General features: G+C 37.9%; 1 protein-coding gene across 3 annotated transcripts in view; it reads right to left on the bottom strand.

The window, feature by feature from the left end:
* The window catches only part of PDE4D (phosphodiesterase 4D), a 928,932-nt gene that overhangs the window by 327,386 nt on the left and 580,687 nt on the right, over positions 1-20,859 (bottom strand). Inside the window, exon 1 of one of the 3 annotated variants that reach the window (XM_036761389.1) lies at positions 3,094-3,269. The exons of the other annotated variants lie outside the window; for them this stretch is intronic. Coding sequence (XP_036617284.1) covers positions 3,094-3,191 — 98 coding nt within the window. The 5' untranslated portion in view covers positions 3,192-3,269. Of the gene's footprint in view, positions 1-3,093; positions 3,270-20,859 lie in introns of those variants that run through there. 3 annotated transcript variants of the gene reach the window in all.

Consider the following 20,859-nt stretch of genomic DNA (forward strand, 5'->3'; position numbering starts at 1 on the left):
TGACCTCAGAATTCTGCAAATACCAAAGCTATTATTCCTAGAAGAAATCCAAAATGAGACAAATTCTTCTCTCCTTAATTAGGCAACTTTACTAGAGTTCCCTGGATGTGAACATAACACTCATGTTCATAAGGACAGCTAGGTGATCACGTGGCCCGGAGTCAGGAAGACCTGTGTTCAAATCCTACCTCTGACACTAACTGGGCAAGTCATTTAACCCTCTTTGTCTCAGTTTCCTCATCTGTAAAAGGCACTGGAGAAGGAAATAACAAACTATTTCATTATCTTTGCCAAGAAAACCCCAATAGGATTATGAAGAGTCAGACATGACTAAAATGACTGAACAAACAACAAATTTGTTCACAAGTTTCTTCCTATTTAACATTTAAGTGCTTATTTTTTATAACAGAATTTTATAAATCTTTTTACATAATTATTTTTCATACCTATTCATGATTGTCCTAAACTATATTATTTTTGGTTTTTTCGGTATCTAGATTTAGTAATGATAATAAATAGCATTTATACAGCACTTTAAGGTTCATAAAGTGCTTTAAAAACATTATTCATTTGACCCACACAACAACTGTGGGAGATAGGTTCAATTATTATGGCCATTTTGCAGATGAGGAAATTTAGGTAAACAATGGTTAAGTAATTTGCCCATAGTTCCACATCTGGAGCATACTTTAAACATAGATCTTCCTGACTTTAGGTCCCAGCATTCTATCCACTGAACCACCTAGCTATCAAGATACCCAAGTATATAAAGATACCAAATGTACTTTATACCTTATCATCTCTTTCTCACTATAGTATTTATAATAACAATTCAAAGTAGCCTGGTCAAAAGTGGAAAAATATCTAATGCCTAGAGTCAGTAAGAACAATTAGCAAATCCATGAAGTAGAGTTCTTTTTATATTTATATTAGAATAATCTTATGTTAATCTAAAAAAAAATCTCTACCCGTTAATTATATTAAAAAGGTAATTGAGCCTGGACCTTTGATGTGAAATGCAAAACATGAAATTCAAACATACTTAAGGAAATTGTGGACTCTAATGTAACATGCATGTAACAGATGAAATATCTTGTAATTAAAAAAAAATAAACACGTATAAGCAGGACCCCAATTCCTAAGTCTGCTAGCTGTTTTTTTCCTGCAATTGACACAGATAGTATAGAGATATATACATGTATCCTTGAATGCCCTCTATTGTACAGAATACAACCCAGAACATTTGAAAGTACTTTGAAAACAGTAAGGTTTTATGAAAATATAAAGGATTACCATCACCATCTAGATGAGATGACCCACGAGAGGAATTTTGGTGAGGAGATGGAGCAAAAGAGTTGATTTGGGAGATTTTTGTGGAACCAAACTCAAGGACCTATGAGTACATATAATGTAGGTACTCATAAAAGAGACATTAAGTAAGATTAGGCAATGTTTCAATTAGGGTTTTACACAAGATTTAAGTGCAGTGCGCAAATGGATAATTTGTTATTTATTCTATATAAAAGCTGAGAGTGGGATGCCGTGGTGTAATGGTCAGCGATCTGGTTTTGGGAATCAGGAAGACCTTGGTTCAATCCTGAATCTGACACATTCTTGTTATGTGACCATGTACAAATCACACAATCTCTCAGTCCCCCAGGCAACTCTAAGTAACCAAGAAGTTGTTAATCTGCACTGGTGAAAAGAGGTTTCTTCCCCCCCACCCCCCATTCCAGGAGTTTCAGAAGAAAAAAAAATAGGGCTGAGGAAATAGTGATAAATAGCAATTCCACTAAACAAATGTTAGAATTTTGACTGTCAATCATTTTATCCCTATCATTTGTGTGTATACATGTGTGTGTATGTGTGTTTGTGAAAGAGAAAGAGAGAGAGAAAGAGGGAGGGAGAGAGAGAGAGAGAGAGAGAGAGAGGAAGAGACTGAGTGGGGGAAATAAATAAGGACTGGAGGGGTATGTAAGTAGTTATATTGACACCTATTCCCCCCATTCTAATTTTTTTCTTTATTGACTTTATTTCAGACTAAATAGGAGAGGGGCTAATAATTATTTTTAAAATCAATCTAACAGGATTGGAAAGAACACGGACTATGTGGAAGTTACAATGAAAAGAGCATAGACATACAATCAGAAGACCTGGGTTTAAATCCATCTTCTGACTCTTACTACCTGTATGACCCTGGGCAAGTAACTTAATGTCCTTGTACTTCATTCCTCATCTATAAAATGATACAGTGGGACTAGAGAGCCTTTAAGATTGCTTCTAGCTCTAGAGTCTAAGAAATGACATAAACGCAATTACAGAAAGCTTTATAAAACTTATATAAAAACATTCTGTAAGTGACTGTGAAGATTCTCAATAAAAATTTTGAATGTAAAATTAATCTACTTTGTATTATGATAGAAATTTTCAGTTAAATGATGTCTAAAACTTTCTATAATAAATACAAGGAATAGATTTTTTAAAAAATCATTAAAATATGGGTTAGATACACAAATAATACAAAAAGTTTGATAAAAGGATAATTACATATTATTTCATCACCATACATTTGATTAACCATTAGGGTCATTCTTTAATTTTGTTATCTGAATAACTTGTACTAACAAAATATCACTTTCAAAATTTGTTAGGATGAATGTCTTGGAAGAAGAAAATAAGGCAAAGACTTGTCAACTACCAAGCTGCTTAGGCAGCAGGAATAAAGTTGAGAGAACAAGTAACCAGAAACAGACAGTGAAAATGATCAGCTTCACTTTCCCCAAAGGCAACATATATCTGCATGATTCCTTTCTGCTTTCAAACTTAAATTATGATCAAATGTCACATTTCATAGGGCGCCTCTAGGTCCACTGGGCAGCTAAAAGCAAAGAGCGAACGCCACTTTGCATAGAGCACATGGGACTGGGCACCAAGCAGAGGGAATCTAGGAGCCTGTTACCTTTATCTCGTGGTACAGACTGTTAAAATTAGATCTAACTCTTTTGAGCATCTCCCATAATCACTCGGCACTCAGTTAATACCTCAATCCTGGAAGGAGAGCAAGGAGATAAGTATGAAAGAAAAGCATATTACCCAATTGCCTCTGTAGTCCTCAGGGAACTAGTAGACCGGGATCTCGGTTTCATAATAATGCTCATCGTGAAAAGAATGCCCCAAAGATTTTGAGTCATCGATTTCAGGGGGTCTCGCTACCAAGAAGGCTTTATACATTCCATTTCGACGACTGGGCTTGCTGAAGAAATCCAAGGGTCCTGAAGCCCACAGCTCCTGCTCCCAGACTGATTCATGAAGAGGAGAACCAAAGCATTGTAGCACCATTCATTCTTATATTCTCTCCCCCCGCCCCGCCCCCCCTCCAAAGTGACTCCCGTGCTAGGCTGTGCCCAAGTGACAGAGTTTCTTTTCACTCTTGTATGGCCTGGGGAGGAACTGAATTTTGAATCTATTCTTCATCTAGGTCACAAGGGGAGCCAAGATAGCTGAAAGAACCACTTGATCTTTCTCCCTCTCCCTCTTCCTTTCTCTCTCACTCTCAATTTTTCTCCCTCTCTCTTTTTGCAAGCTGCAAGCCTATAATAACAGGTTTCAAGGTTGCCAGCACTGCAGAAGCACCTTTGTACAGGAAGAAGGAATAAAAAGTCTGGAGGTAAAGTAACGCCAGCGAGCTGTTGGGGAAGTTTCACTTCAGTACTAGTCCACTCCCGAGGAGCAAAGAAAACAGCAGGGGGAATTAAACTGCAGACACTTGAGGCTTGCCAGCTGCTTTACCTGCTCCCCCCCCCCCCCCCCCCCAAAAAAAGTGTGTCCTTTTAACTCCCTGCTTAGACCCTGCCTCCCAGTCTTGGTAAATGGGAACTATCATTCAATCTCACCAGGCAGAAAGTATTCCTTAAGGGCTTTATGACGTCTGTAGGAAGGCAGTTCAAAACTGCCTGGAAGTGAGAGAGAGGAGGGGAGAAAACCCAGAGCTTGTCGATTGCTGAAATGATAGGAAGCTAAGAGACCGGCAGCAGCCAGAGAGTACAACAATAAACCAGGAACGTAGTTACCCAGACCTTTGGAAACACATAAAATCCTTTCCTTCACTGGGTGGGCACATTGTTTGTACTGGTTGGGAAAAGATTTGGTTTTTATAATAAACATTCCCTCTTGTGTGATTTATTTTAATTGACCTAAAGCACTGGCCATCCATTTCCCACCTTGGACCAAATTTTCTTTTCAGAAACTATGTTGGAACGGTCTTGGCAGGTTTCCAAGTTGAAAAGATTTAATGAAAAACGGCCCATTTTTGGCCATTTGTAGATGTGTGAACAGCCTCTTAAAGAACGGGTAAAGATTCAGGAGAATCTTTTTTGGCATTAATGCATTAGGCAGTGTTGGAATGTTTAAACTGAAAATCCAATGCATTAGTTAATGTTGGGCAAGTGGCTATAAGCCCTGGAACTGTGATCCTATCTTAATGTTTTCAAATCTCTATTTCTTTTGATTACAATATATGAACTTCCATAGAAGTTCCTTTCAGAGAGCACTCTGCATTTTATCATTTATTTTAAGAGTTCCTAGGTTAAAAAAAAAATCAGACTAGATACATAGGAAAACCCTTTTGTCCTGTAAAGGCTTTTCTCTCCTATCCTTGTGACAGGAATAACTTTTATTAGGGTTGGAAACAGACTCATGCTGGCCAAAAAGGTCCCACAGGACAAGGGCATCAGACCACCCTCTCAACTAGGGAACAAAAATTAGAAAGGATATGTTCCCCAGTAAAAGCCAACCCTAAAATTTTAACATATGGATGATCAAGCGAAACAAGGTTAAGCATTTTGATTTCTGAAATGACATTAGTGAGTATGGTGGTGCTTCAGTCTGACGTCAACTGGGTATTTATTTAGCATTTGCAGACAGGATGTTGGAGTGCAATTGTGACCCACCCAAACAACTTGGAAAACTAACGTACCAAGGCATTTTGCCAGGGGCTGAGGCTACTTATTACATCAAACTAAACCTCAACCTGGTGTCAGATCCCACCTTGATATACAATTTTCATTTAGACTTCTTTAGGTGACCCTAAGACCCTTGAAGACAGGTGGTAGTGAGCTTGAAACAATTAAATACTCTGCCTTTGTTTGGGTTGTACTTCTCTGATTCTTCCTTTAGGATTTTTGCTTTTTAATCCATATAAAATAGTCTATCAACTTTCTCCAGGGGTAAATGGCTCATTCTTTGCTCTATCACGTGCTTGCTACATTGCTGATACTAAAGAGTCAGGAGGACCTGATTTCAGATCCAGCCTCAGACACTTAATAATTGTATAACCCTAGGCAAGTCACTTAACAAATAGCAAATTTTCAGAAATTTCAAGAGAAAGTTTGGTGAGAGAATATGGCTAAGCCTTTTTCTTTTTGGTCTTGATTTGCCCCTAGCTCCAGAAAAAAAGAATCTTGGGTGGGGTGAGGGGAACTATGTAAGGCAAACAAATAATGAACACCTTTTATGGGTAAGAATCTCTTGTGAGTACAGTATCAGAAAAAAATGTTAGTAGTTAGAACACGGTATCTGGATAACATGATCTCACACCACCCTACTTACCCAACCTTCTCACCCCTCTCCAATATACTCTTCTGTTCTGGTCAGGCTAGTCTCTTCATTTTACTTTCTGCGAATACCGTCTTAAAACTTTTGCCACAGGACCTGTGCTCCTGTAACCTCTTCAGCTTAGAATGTTCTCTCCTATCTGCTTCATGGTTTAAACATTTAGTAAGATCCAAATCAATTTAGGTCTCCTCCAGAACTGTTACAATTTTGTGTGTTATTGTTTTTTCTTTCTCTAAGTCCTTTTATAGTCTTTGTTCTCCAGATCCCTGGGGGCAGGGAACATGTTTTACTTAGCTATGTATAAATAAAATTCCTACAGATAGCTCCATAGGCTCCTATTTGCAGATAACATGAGCTCCATAACACTATAATCCTTCTTCAATATGGTCCACAGTTATTTAAAAGAAATATTTTGTCATCCACAAAAGGAAAAGTAAATGGGTTAAGAATTCATAAGAATATGAAATGTGGGCCCAGATTATGACATGCAATAACAATGGATATTCCATTGAGTTGGTTCATTAGTTCAGAAATCTCGGACAGGTACAGTAGATAGACAGTGAGCTGACCCCAAAACTGAACAGGAAAGACTAGCATACACTGGAATGGGCAATTATTTTCCATGATCCTATGTGCTTGCTTCTATAGAAACCCACCTTTTCCCCCCATCTTTTAAAACCAATCTTCTCCTGGTGATACTATACAGTTTCAAATCATAAAACACTTTGATCTCCAAAGAATCAACATTGAAAGTGACCTAATAAGCAATGGAAAGCTATAGGTAGATAGAAGTAGGTTACAGTTTAGTACCATTAATGACTTGAGTAAAAGAAGGGGTACAAAAGACAGTGTTAAGGGCACAAACGGTAGGAAAAAAGAGTTAGGTCAGTTACATAGTATCAAAAGAGCTATAGGAAAGTTCCAGTGATTGGATGGTCCTATCTATGGAAGATTCCTGGAAGACCATGAGAAAGACTATTACAGGATGAGAAAGTGTAGTTTGTCTGTAATCCTTATTATTTAGGAGAGAATATCAACACCGATGAGGTTGCAAATTCACTGAGGCGTCATTTTCATAATGATGGACTGGTTGAATCCTAAGATCTTGTGTAATTTTTTTCTCAGCAAAGTGAGACATAATGCTGCCTTTATAGAGGAAGAAGGAAAAAATACTAATTCAGGGGGAAAAAAACAATATTAAAGACAAATAAAAAAAAATACAGAATGTAAGCTGCACTAAGATTGTTGGGACACACTGTACAAATCCAGCTCTCATGACTCTAAATGTGAGTGGATTAAACAATCCGATAAAATTAAAGAATAATAGATTGGATTAAAAAAAACCCTCCATAATTTGTTGCTTATAAAAGCACACCTAAAAAACAAAGACATATAAAAAATAAAAATGAGGGCCTAGGAAAAGAAAAAAATTACTATTCACCATGTGAATCCAAAAATCATGCAATCATGATTATCAGTCAGAACAAAAACAAATATTCACAATATAAAAAGAAATAAATGAGAAATTACATTATGCTAAAAGGAACCATAGACAACAAACCAATGTCAATGTTAAATTTATTGTTCCAAATTTCCTAGCGTCTAAACTTATAAAGAAAGAGTAACTGAAAAAGGCACAGAAGACTAAACAGTAATAAAACAATGGCAAGATATTTTTATTGTTCCTTTCTCAGTTTTGGATGCATCTAAAAGATACATAAAAGGGAAACAGGGAATTGAACACACTGCTGGAGAAACTAAAGCTATGAGACTTGCAGTGTCTTCTAAATGAGACTGCTAAAGAATATACATATTTATTAGCAACACAGAGAACTTTTACAAAAATTGAATATATATTAGGACACAGGAATCGTTCAAATAAATGTAAAAAAGCAGAAGCAGTCAGTGCAAAGTATGAGTTATGATCATAAAATTTACTAAGAGGCATTAGTTAAACAGAATGCATTACACACAACAAAAATAAGCATAGATGACAGGAATAAGCACAGTGGATAGAGTGCTGGGCCTAGAGTCAGGAGGACCTGATTTCAGATCCAGCCTCAGACACTTAATAATCGTATAACCCTAGGCAAGTCACTTAATTCTGTATGCCTTAGTTTCTTCATTTGTAAAATGAACTGGAGAAGGAAATGGCCAACCCCTCCAGTATTTCTGCCAAGAAAACCCCAAATGGTGTCACAAAGAGTCAGGCAGGACTGAAACAACAACAAACAATGCCTAGGATAATAGGTACTACATAAATGGTAGCTATTAATATTATTCTAAGAATGACCAATTCCACCATATTATTACTTAGATATCTTCATTATTTTCTTTGTATACTACCTGAGTAACCCTGAACAAGTTATTTGACATTTCTGTCTTTTAGTTTCTTTATCAGTAAAACAAAAGGGATGGGACTAGATGATGCCTGAGGTCCCTTTTAGCTCTTAACAGTCTATCATTCACGTGCACTGTTCCAAATCTGTCCTAAGGTCACCTTGTGAATTGCAGTAGAGAGCTGGCCATGTTACGTCTTGCAAAAATTCATCCTGACTGTACAATAGGATCATGTCCAAGAACTTTCTTATTCTTCAGGTCCCACCTGCATCAATAAATTCCCTAACAAAAGAGGTTACATTCTTATAACTTGGCAGCGATAGGCAGGTAGTGGAAGGTGTCATGAAGTAGGAAGCCTAGATTCAAATCTTGGCTCTCACATGCTACTTGGAGGCAAGTCACAGAGGGTTGTGACAACCATACTCTTTCAGCCAATATGGCAGCAAGACAATGCCTCTTAAAGTCTGCCTGGGGCTATGGAATCTGAAGGCAGTGTTAGGTGAGCAAGCTTACATAGCTCCTGATGTATTATAAAGCTGAGGCTCTCCAGACCTGAACAAATTACCATTATGGCAGAAGATTGTTGTCCAGCACTAGGGGATAGACTTTTAACTCATACAATAGAGTTCATAGGCACACCATTTCATCACTCCTCCAGGGGGCTGATGCAACAACAGGAATTCAAATAACACCTCCTCCCCGCAAAAAAGATTAAAACATTGGATTTTCACTGACATCTATGAGAAGTTTCCTTTTTTTTTTGGCTGCTTTATAAAGTATCACTAGCTAACAGATGATTTGTGATTCAGAATTAGTTAAAAAAATTGTTAGATGCAGATTTTATTATTTGTCTACAAATTATCTTCTCTGGCAAAAGGTTCTGAAGACAGCTTACCCAGAGCTCATATTTCTGCCTATGATCAGAAATGATAATGTGAAATGCTGTTTGGAAAGGAATTTTGGAACATTTTGCACAACAGCATATAATAAAACATATTAAAACAAGTGAAGGGCCATTTCAGGAATCCCAGTGGCACAGTGGTTCCAATGCCCTTTTCTTCATCTTCATCCTCCTTGACTTCTGCAGCTTGTGATGTTATTAAATACGTCCCTTCTGGATTTTCTCTCTTCCTTTGGCTTCTGTGATATTTCTCTTCCCTGCTTCTTTTCCTGCCTGTCAGACCCTATTTGGGGTTTTCTTGGCAGAGATACTAGAGTGCTTTGCCATTTTCTCCTCCAGTTTGTTTTACAGATGAGGAAACTGAGGAAAACAGGGTTAAGACTTGCCCAGGATCACACAGCTCTAAGTATCTGAGGCCAGATGTGAACTCAGGAAGATGAGTCTTCCTGATTCCTGACCCAGAGCTCTATCCACTGTGCCTCCTAGCTGTCCAAGAATTTTGATAGTCAAGAAAATATCTAGAATTCATCCCTCTGATTATTTGTTGATCTGCATTTTATTAGCAAAATTTAATTTGCCTGAATAATTTGTGTCTGTCTATTTGTACACAGACAGACACACACAGTTTATGAGAGGCCACATGGCACAGTAGATAACAAATTGGCTTCAAAACCATGAAGAGCCGGGATCCCCGCCTGCCTCCGACCCAGACTGGTTAGATGTTCCTGAGGAAGTCACTCAGTCTCTTAGTACCCTATTCAACTCTAAACTGCAGAGAAGGTGCCAAACCGTATTAAGGGGGAGACTTTCATCATCAACACAGTTGCCTCTATCAGTGAAATCACAGGTACAGTTGTTAATCCTCTTTGTATATTTTAAAGCTGTTACAGGAATTTTTAAAGGGATATTTAGTTTTAAGAGCCAGAAAGAAGTAACTGTTTTGCTTTTTTTTTTCTTTATTAGCTGAGTATGACAAGTGAGCTTGGAAAGGCCGTGCCAAAATATATTCCACTCTCAAGGCAGATGGTTATTACATACAACTGGGTAGAAATTTTTTTTTAAAGTTTCCCATTCAACACATGAAATTTGAACTTTCATTCAAATCCACCGTTCCCTATTCACAATGACTCAGATTCTCCTAGTGCCTAAGCTACTCCCTAGTTGAAAGAAAAATTTTCCTTTGAACACTGTCAGTTATTTCTTGTGTTGTGCTATGGAAGTATTTAATACATTGAAATGGCAGAGGCAGGAGATTTAATTTAGTGACTTAAAACTGTTCTCTCAGTTTTGGGAGGTGCAGAACTACCCACTAGATAATACCAAAGGTACTACAAGAAGCAAATGAACAGCCATGGTGGTGTGTTAGTCATGAAGGGAGCAAACTTGAATATTTTGAGAACAGTAGTGGACCATTTAGTACACTGTCTTGTACTAGGTGGATAAAGCATCAGGTCTGGAGTCAGAAAGACTCATCTTCCTGGGTTCAAATAAAGTCTATGATACTTACTAGCTGTGTGACCCTGGATGAGTCACCTAACCCTGTTTACCTCAGTTTCCTTATCCATAAAATGAGCTAGAGAGGGAAATGGCAAACCACTCCAGTATCTCTATGAAGAAAACCCCAAATGGGGTTATGGAGAGTTGGACACAATAAAAAAATGACTGAATACAACAACTTGCTAACACATTAAGCTATATCTTTACAGGTAGCCAAGGTCAAGTCAGGAACTGAATTAAATGCTTATTTACCTAGAACTATACAAAATGGGGATGAGGGGGGAAAGGGGGGGATGGGAGGTAGAACTAAAATCAACAGACTCCTCCTTTGGAGTGAGCTTAATCTAATTGGAGGAAATAACATGCATACTTGGAGATCCTGTCTCACATTAGCACATCAATGAATGTGTCTCAGGCAATCTTTAAGACAAAAACCTCAAAGCAGCTGCCTGGCCACCCTTCTCTATATGGGTTGTCTCTCCATTAGAATGTGAGCTTCTTAAGGGAAAAGACTTTCTTGCTTTTGAATTTATATCACTAGCATTTAGCACAGTGCCAGACATAATAGTGAAGGTTTATGTTCAATAATTCTTCATTCCTTCATTCACACATTCATTCATTCACTGGATGAGAATTTCTTCACTCTCAAGTTCCCTACACTAGTGAAATCATAACTCTGGACCAAAAAAAGAAAAGAAAAAGAAACCCAACCTCTGTGATCAGGTTGGTTTGAGTTCTTCCTTCACCGATGCAGCCAACAATCTTTTGGTCCATTTCAACGGGACAGGTAGGTGACCCAGTAGGTAGAAAGCCAAACTTGGAGTAAGGAAGGCATAAGCTCAAAACTGCCTCAGATACTTAGTTAGCTCTGCGACTTTGGGCAAATCGTTTGACTTCTCTCTGCCTGAGTTTCCTGGTCTGTAAAATGGGGATAGTAAGAACTGTGTGTGTGTGTGTGCGTGTGTGTGTGTATGTGTGTGTGAGTGCACTTTAATATATGTTAGAAACATTCCCATAGCTAGGTGGCACAGTGGATAGAGTTTTGAGCCTGAAATTAGGAACACCTGAGGTCAAATTCTACCTCAGATACTTACTAGTTGTGTGACCCTGGGCAAGTCACTTAACTGTTTGCTGCCATTTTCTCATCTGTAAAATTCACTGGAGAAGGAAATGGCAAACCACTCCAGTATCTCTGCCAAGAAAACCCCAACTGGGGTCACAGAGACAGACACGACTGAAATGTCTGAACAACACCATCAAAAGATAGCACTGCCATTATTCAAGCTGCCTGCTATCTATTGCTCTTGAACTGGAGCCTATGTGGCCTAGTCTATGCAATTAAAAACATCAGAATGAAAAAGCATCAGAGTCCTTCTTGTAGATAGGGACCATTTAAAATTTGGTTCTGTGCCCACAGAGCCTAGTGTCTTGCATACAGCAGGAGCTTAATAAATGTTTGTTGGATTAGACTGGAATAGATCTAATGCTTTGTAATGCTTTGGTGTTGAAAATAAAGATTTTGTAGTACTTGACCTAAGTGACTGTATAAATCAAAAGTTAAGATGGTTTAAAAACATACGATCATCAAATTATTTGTGTAGCACTGTTCTGAGAGGGCACAGACTTTAGGGATGGTCTTGGTATTGACCCAACCAGTCAGGTCCACTTCTGCTAATACAGGATATATAATGGGAAATAAAAAGAGGGTATTTTGTGAGGGATGATGGTTACTTATTTACTATATTAGGCCATTTTTGTGCCATCATTCACTTGTGCTAGGTACCTTTGGAAGTTGTAGCTTCCCCTTTAAGCCAGTGTGACATCGTGACAAGGGCACTAGACTTAATGCAGGGACATGAGTTCGAATCTCAGAACTAAGGTTAGGCATGTAGTCCCAGATGAGTCACTTAAACTCTTTGAGGTAACTTGTCTTTGAGTTCCCTTATCTGTAAAATGGGAATCATATAATTTGTGGTAACTATCACACAGTATTGTTATGAGGGAAGGTATTTTGTAAACCTTAAAGCACTATATAAATATAAAAGATTAAATGAAATTCTTGTCTTTATACTAAGTTAAAAAACTCTTCTGTCTGACATCTAAAGCCCACTGGGGTCTGGTTTTTACAGGACTTGACTAATTTCACATTACTCCTTTCCGAGTAATTTACATTTTAACCAAAGTACCATACTTGCTAGCCCCTGTACTTAATGTACCATTTGCTACCATTATGCTTTACAAAGTGAATTCTCCATGTCTAGAATCCACTCCATCCTCATCTCTGCCTCTTGAAAGTCTACATCACTTTAAGGATTAGCACAAAGGTCACCTCCTGGACAAGGCCTTTTCAGATCACTCAGTTGCTAGTGCCCATGGTAGGTACCTCCTACCCTGAAATTACTTCATATTTACTTTATATTTTGTATTTGCATTTTTGCATTTGTATTCATTGTTTAGACCTGTTCCTTGAACATAGTAGAGTCTTCATAAAAGCAGTGTTAGACAATTTATTCACTCTCAGGTAGATAAATATTGGAGTTAATTTCCTTTTCAGAGACAGAATGCTCAAGACAGAGAAATGTTAAGGTAATTTTCCTAAGGTAGGACAAGTCCCTGCAATGAACTTATAGGATATCTCCCTTGCCACTAGACTACCATACACAATAGACGAGGCCAGAGTTTGTATTAGAAGGAAAAAGGATTTAGGTTTTCTAAGGTCAAATGGAGTCTTTTGCTTTGTAAGCAGCACACAATTCAAATGATGCATACGTAGCTCAATGCTTTCCTTTGGGGGAAAAAAAAAGCTACCAGTATTGCAAGGAACATGGCTTTTTTGTTCAATGTAAAAATGATGGAATTATTCTGAATAAGTAAAAATGTGCAGGGTATTTGAGTACAGATATACCGCATACATTTTTCAAAAAGCCATGAATACATCAGAGTTTCTCCTAAAATTCAATGGAAACCCCTGGAAACAAAAACACAACATTTGCCCCAAGGGTGGCAGTATCTACTCCAAGGAGTCTGAGTCACTCATTTCCACCAAAGCTCATCATTAGTCTATTCCAGGGTGAGAAACTTATGAATATCACATATCTCCAACTATTTACAGAGAGAATATTTCTAAGAACATTTATCTTTGAGAGGTGGAGCCAAGACGGTGGAGTACAGGCAGCAACCCAGCTGAACTTTTACAATACTCCCCTCTAAGCAACTTTAAAACAACTGCTCAAATCAAATTTTGGATTGGCAGAGTCGACAAAAGGTCAGAGTGAGACATTTTTTCCAGCCTAACACGACTTAGGAGATCAACGGGAGAAGTCTGTGACGCCGGCATGGGGGATGGCCCAGAGTGCATCAGCAGCATAGGACAAAAGCAGTGGCAACAGTGGCAGCAGCAGCAGTTTTGGATGTCTCAGCCCAAATACTGTAAGGGGTTGGACAACTGTTCAGAAAGAGATTACAGATTCCTTTTGCAGGCATAGTTGATGCTGATCGGCAACTCTACTGCCAATACACAGTTGCGGGTTACAGTGCCAGAGTGGAGAGGAGGGCCTGTGGTTGGTCACAAGAGTGCAGAGACTCTGGCCTCAATTCCGAGGCAGAAAGGCATGCTAGCACTTGTGGCTGGAGAAGAGCAAAGACCTGGTCACAGTTCTAGGGCCGAGAGAAATGCTAGAGCTTGCAGCTGCAGGGAAGCAGGGGCCCTTCCTGGGTGAAGACCAGTCCAACCATTCTGGAAAACAATTTGGAACTATGCCCAAAGGGCATGGTCTCTGACCCAACAATATCACTACTATGTCTGTATCCCAAAGAGATAAAAAGAAAAGGACATATATGCACAAAAAGATGTATAGTAGCTCTTTATGTGGTGGCAAAGAATTAGAAATTGAGGTGTTCTCATCAATTGGGGAATGGCTGAACAACTGGTGGTATATGATTGTGATGGTGCACTACTGTGCTATAAAATATGACCAGGTCGGGGCAGGTTCAGGAAGAACATGGGAAGACCTATATGCTGAAGCAAATTGAAGTGAAAAGAACCAGGGGATCACTGCACACACTAGTAGCAGTGTTGTAATGATGATCAACTGTGAAACACTTGACTATTATGATCAAAGACTCATGATGAAAAAAAATGCTATCCATCTTCAGAGAGGGAACTGTTTGAATTCTGAGTGCAAACTGAAGTATCATTTTTTTTCACTATCTTTAATTTTTTTTTTGCTTTTTTATGATATAGCTAATATGGAAATGTCATATAATTTCACACACATAATTGATATTTTGCTTGCCTTCTCAGTGGTTGGGGAGGGCTGGAAAGGAGAGATCTTGGAACTCAATTTAAAAAGAAAAGAATGTTAAAAATAAATAAATAATGTTTTTAAAAGACAATGGTTATCTTTAACAGCACAACAGAGCTATCTTCCTTTAACAAGACCACAAGGAGAATGAGTAGAGATCAGCCTGATAAACCTAGTTAGCACTACCCCTCAGTCACGTAGAGGAACTGGATGGCCTTCACACTAGTCTCAGTGTGACGGTCAGAAAAGAGGGTGTCACTAAGACCCTTGCTTTATAAATCAGGCTAAGAAACCTCAGAATAATGTGAAGAAATAAAAAAGAAAGTAAAGGAAACTTTTAGAGATGAGAACACAGCATGATATCTTCCTTGCTCAAACATCAGTTATTGTGAAATAAAAAAGACAATCCTAGTCGCATATTTGAGACTATTTATGACCATAGGGAAAAATTGATATTTATTTAAAATTTTACAATAAAAATTTGGATAACATAGAAAAATGAAAGGTATGACTATTTGTCATCAAAGAGATCATTTTGCATTTTGTGAGCCTTGTCTTAACAATTTCTCTCCAAAATAGAGCACTACACAGTGGAAAGGGAGCTGGGAAACTGTAACATATTCTTCAACCATTACAAGAACACCGATGTATCAGGCAGCTTCATCATTCACTATCCCTCACCCTGTGACTGTCCCCCAATCCCCCCTACCAGTCATATATGTCAATTTCTGATGACATCTTTTATGTCATTCCTCCTGTAAAATTCCTCATTTGTAAATATATTGTCTGTCCGTTGTATGTGGAACTAATTTGGAACCAGTCCTTTATTCCCTTCAATTCATTGGCAAGGATGAAAGAATGCCCATTGATACGGGTTCTAGAATAGATTTTTTTTTTAACGATGTATAAAACAACCAGTATTTATTAACCAACTGAATATACCACGTACCCTTCCACTCTCACCCTCCAAGCTTGGGATAGTTTAACCTCTCAGTTCTCAAGAGAAGTTTCAAAGACTATCAAGTTCAGACTCAGGCAGTTATCAAGCTAGGCAGTTTTTTGTTTGTTTTTGCCAGGAGCTACCCACACCTTTGAAATGACATATCCTGATAAATCAAAAAAGAAAAATAAACAAACCAACCAGAAATGGAAAGGATATAAGATTTAATCTTTGCTCTAAAGAGAATTGCAATCTAGTTAGGAAGATATGACATATACCCATGAAAAGTTAACTGATAATACATGACAACATTGATACATAAGTGGCAAATGATGCAGGCAACTGTTATAGTAGGGTAGAAGACAGAGACATATCATTGTGGGATATATGCTGGGCAAGGAAAGTTTCACAAAGCCTGTAAGAGGGGGCTTGAAAGTAGGACTTAAAGGCAGAAAGAAGGGGAGGAGGTCTTCAAGGAATCATTGAATTATGGATAGAGAGCTAAAAGGATTCTCAAAAGCCATGTATACCAAAATCCTCACATTTTACAAATGGGGAAACTGAGGTCCAAAGAGGTTAAGTATCACATTGGTAATAGGTGGCATGGGCTGAATCTCAGGGAAGAATAGTATAAGGAAAGATGGGTTTCTGGGAATGTTCAAAGCATAGTAATACTTGGAGAGGTATATACAGTTTAATCATTTCCCCTATTCACATCAGTACCAAAAGTTTTTAATGAGATTTAAATGTCATGCTAATCCAGGCTCAACATTTTAAAAGGAAAATGCAATTAGCTAGAGGACAATTATCCTATTGTGATATGACCATCACATTTACATCCCTACTGTGTTGTAGCCATAAGTTAGACTATTACTTCACCACTTCAGACTTAGAAATGTTAATTGACAATGACATTTAAGAGACATTTCTTACAGAATTCAAAAGACATTAGTCATTTTGTTTTGAAAGTTTGAAATAGGGTAAAGGCCTTTTTTAAAAAGTACAGAGTAATTAATCAGCATGCAAAAATGCTTTTTGTCTCCCACTCCAAAAGCTTCTACCTATAAGACTGCTGAAATAAATATTTAAATACATATTTGGAGCCACATTCGCTATATTTCAAGTCATCTCATCTGTGAATCAAATACATTCTCAGTACGAAAGAACAATATCACCATATTCCATTGGTTTGACCGATATGACCATAATTCAAGCAAAGTATTTTTCTTTCCTTATGAAAAATATGCAGGTGTCTAACTTAAAATATAGATGTAATAGTAATAGTAGCAAAAATACCCCCCCCAAAAAAACAAATGGGGAACCTTTTGTAATGTAACTATTCTTGGTTCATAAAACAACTTTTTATCAATCATGAGATTAATGTGGGAGAATATACGGGAAAAGAGAAAAGAGACTGTAATACTTTTATTATGTTCCTCCAGCTTTCAAATCTTTCCTTCAATTCTTCAGAATGCAGAAAAAATGGATTCTGTTGTGCTGGTAAATGTAGAAGAAAAGTTCAATAAAATTACACATTGCCCACCTGGTACTATTGAGCCAACAAGAAAACTACAAACTTGGGTGGCAAGGATTCTCCATCTATCAGAACAAAGTACTTGCTGAACTAATGTAAATGCAGAGCTACTATAAGAATTGACTTTTACATAGGTCACAGCCCTCCTGTAACAAGATTTGCACACGTTAAGTGAAATAACTTGAAGACTGCTGAGATTTACAAGACAAAGAAAAAGAGCCTCAACTGATTCCAATTGTCCATAATCAAGTCTTTTTAAACTTGTCCCCTTTAGTCCTTTCTAATTTTCTTGGATATTTATGAAAGGAGGTGCTCATAGAGGGGTATAATGAGACCTCCCTCATCCTTGACAATATCACAGTTAACAAGTGAAAGTTCATTGACTCCTTGAATGGGAGGGGACAACATCTCCTTTCGGTTTAGTTCCAGCAACCAGTGTCTAGGTGGTTGACTAAGGGGCTGACTTTGTATTATGAGATGGGTAGGTCCCCTCTGATTCAAAATCATCATCTCCAAAGAATCATGTGAACAGGGTTGAGGATGTAGGTTCCTGATCCTGAAAATCCTTAATAAAAACAAACACCTTAGCCTACAGACTGCAGAATATAGAAAGCAAATTATTGCCTTGGCTAATGAACTAAAGAAAAGCCTTGAATCCTAGCAAAAATCCTCATGTGACTTATGACTAGAAGCAGGCAATGAAGCTTCAAATGGATCTTGGATGCGTACATGCATACAAGAACTCTCCTCCTTTCCCTTCCCCCCAGTTCCCTTCTAGTCAATGAAATAAACTACACCATTTGGGCCATAGTCTGCCCTAGTTCTTGGTCTTGGTTTTCTCTTTCAGATGACAGACATATGGGGAACATAGCATTTGCTCAACTTCTCCAAGGGCAAAGATGGATAGAAAGTTACTATTCTAGAAAACAGTATCAAGTAGTTTTTGCAGTTTGAGGACCTGGGTTCAAGTTTTATCTCTGCCACCTGTATGACCTTAGGCAAGTAGTTTAATGTCCCTGGATCTTGAGTTCCTCATCTGTAGAATGACTGGGCTGAATTGGGTGATATTTAAAGTCCCTTCCAAGTCCAAAGCTATGATCCTTTCATTCCTCCTCTTTTGTGCTCACTGCCAGGAGCTGGGAGGTCTATAACACTTCATGAATCTAGGACAGGCATCATTTTTGCTAATCCATTGTGATCCTCTATTTTTAAAATAATTTTTATTGATATCATTTGTTTTTATAGCACTTAAATTTTGAGGAATAAATTATCTCTTATATTTCAAGGATTGTTGTTTATTCTATTTTTAGCTCATTGGAATAATTTTTTTATTTGTGTATTTGTAATGAACCAGTAATTTCTTCTGGCTTTCTTTGTGCTTTGTGAGTTTCAATTATTGAGCTAATAATTTCCCTGTCCATGTGCTTCATGATGCCCATTAAATCTCAATTTCTCTGCTCTTCTTTTTTTCTCAATGTCCAGATCCTAAGAGTACTAGGCCCTAAAGACTTAGGGTGTCATCAAGTTCAGTAAAATTGCTAGTGGAGGGGAGAAATGCCTCTTCTTGTCTTAGGATATTCAATAACAGGTGGTGGGATAATGGAACAGGGAGAGAAGACTGATTTTGTTGGGCTCTGACTACAGTTTTGATGAGTAGCTATGCCTTTTATAGTGAGGGGATCAGAAAAGGACTACTAAGAGTGAAGGCATTCTTTAGTGTATGTGTGTGTGTAATATAGCATGTATTTAGTGTGTGTATGTGTAATATATATGACATATAATATACGGCACACAAACACATATGTACACACATATACATAGAAATATACAGACATATACACATACAGACAGAAATATATACATATATACACATACATATACATATACACAATATGCATACATAAAACTACACATATATACATATGCACATATAATAAAACATAGAACTGAAGAGGTTTTTTGATCATTCAATGTGTGCCTAATTTTCAAAGAACTGATACGATGAAAGGTATTGTATTTGGAATCTAAATGCCTGTGTTCCAGTCTTACTTCAAACAACTTCTACCTGTGTGAGCAAAGGAAAGGAAGGTGTTTAATCTTTGTGAGCCTCAAATTCTTGACTAGTAAATGAAGCACCTGACATTGAAATTGAGAAGCCACATCTCATTGTGGATAGATAGAGCACTGCTTTAGTTGACCTTTTCCTAGGTTTTTGTTATTGTTGTTTTTGTAGTTTAACTTTCTCGGTGATCTTGTAGACGTGGGCAGTCTGACATATGAAGCATTGAAATGGGCCTTACATACCTCTGAATTTTTTAGTCCTAGAGAGAGGCTGAAATTTGCATTTAAGAATAAAAAAAACAGTACCCTCCTCCCTCCTCTCCCCATTCCAGACTCATCTGGCCTTTTCTAAAAGCAGCGATGAATGATACTTGCTGTGGTTTTCTCTTTTCAATTTTTATATTAAATTTTCTCTCATTTAAGATAATAACTTTGAAGGAATGGTTGACAGTGGAATTCTGAGTCTGTGGATTTTATCACCAATACCCAGCTGCTTTCTCACTCCGGGACCTCAGTGCCAAGGCCCTTCTAACCCAACCATCCCTTCCTGCTTTTGCTGATTTTTTTTCCCCTAGGGCCTATACGGTTCTGGAGGAGAAAGTGAGGCTGGTGACTTTGCACAGCCCTCCCTCACTTAAATCTAATTCACTTGCATGACATGGCATCACCTCCTTGATGTCAAGGTCGTCTTTGAGAACAAAGGACAAACAACAACCACAACAATCTTCTCCAGGGCCTCTTTACTGGGGGAGGCCCCATTTCCCTTCCAACTCTGCTATTTGTTTTCAGACTTTGATACCTCCTTAACACACTTTTACCTTTTGGCTCACTGTTGTGTTTTGACTTCCCTCATCAGAATGTAAGCTCGTGTGGGCAAAGTCCACCTTTCTTTTTGCTTATATTTGTATCCCCATTACTTAGCATAGTGCTGAGCACATAGTAAGCATTTAGTAAATGCTGGTGATCTGCCGGCTAGTTGGAAGGGTTCTTGAGTTGTAAAATAATTAGCTGTGGGAATAGCCACCTTTTTTACTACAACAATCATCAGGGAGTGACTGCTTTTGTTTTGGAAGTAGGAGAAAATTCCCTTCCCTGAGAACTCTGAAAGACCTTAGCTTTAAAAGGCCAAGCTTTCCCATGGCATTCTGGGCCATCTCCAGTTGTCTTGATCTGTATCTGGCCACTGGATGCAGATGGCTCTGGAGAAGAAAGTGAGGCTGGTGACTTTGCACGGCCTTCCCTCACTCAAATCTAATTCAATTGCAAGTCATGTCATCAACTTGCAGATAGAATGGTCCTCTTCAAGAATGAAATACAAACCACACAACCACAATGTTTAAGATATAGGCTAGTTTTATCTTAACTTTCAAAACTAAATAATATAATACTGACTATAGTACCTTTGGATGTAATTTCACTTTTGGTTAAAAGTGCCATTTTCTAAGGAAAAGAACTTATTTATGCAAAAATATTTATAGCAGTCCTTTTTGTGGGAGCAAAGAATGGGAAACTAAGAGGATGCCAATCAATTGGAGAATGGCTGAACAAGTTATGATACATAAATATGACAGAATATTATTGCGCTGTAAGAAATGACAAAAGGAATGATTTCAGAAAAGCCTGGGAAGACTTATGTGAACTGATGCAAAGTGCAGAGAGCAGAACCAAA

The sequence above is a fragment of the Trichosurus vulpecula genome, chromosome 1, assembly GCF_011100635.1.
Source record: "Trichosurus vulpecula isolate mTriVul1 chromosome 1, mTriVul1.pri, whole genome shotgun sequence".
Taxonomy (NCBI): domain Eukaryota; kingdom Metazoa; phylum Chordata; class Mammalia; order Diprotodontia; family Phalangeridae; genus Trichosurus; species Trichosurus vulpecula.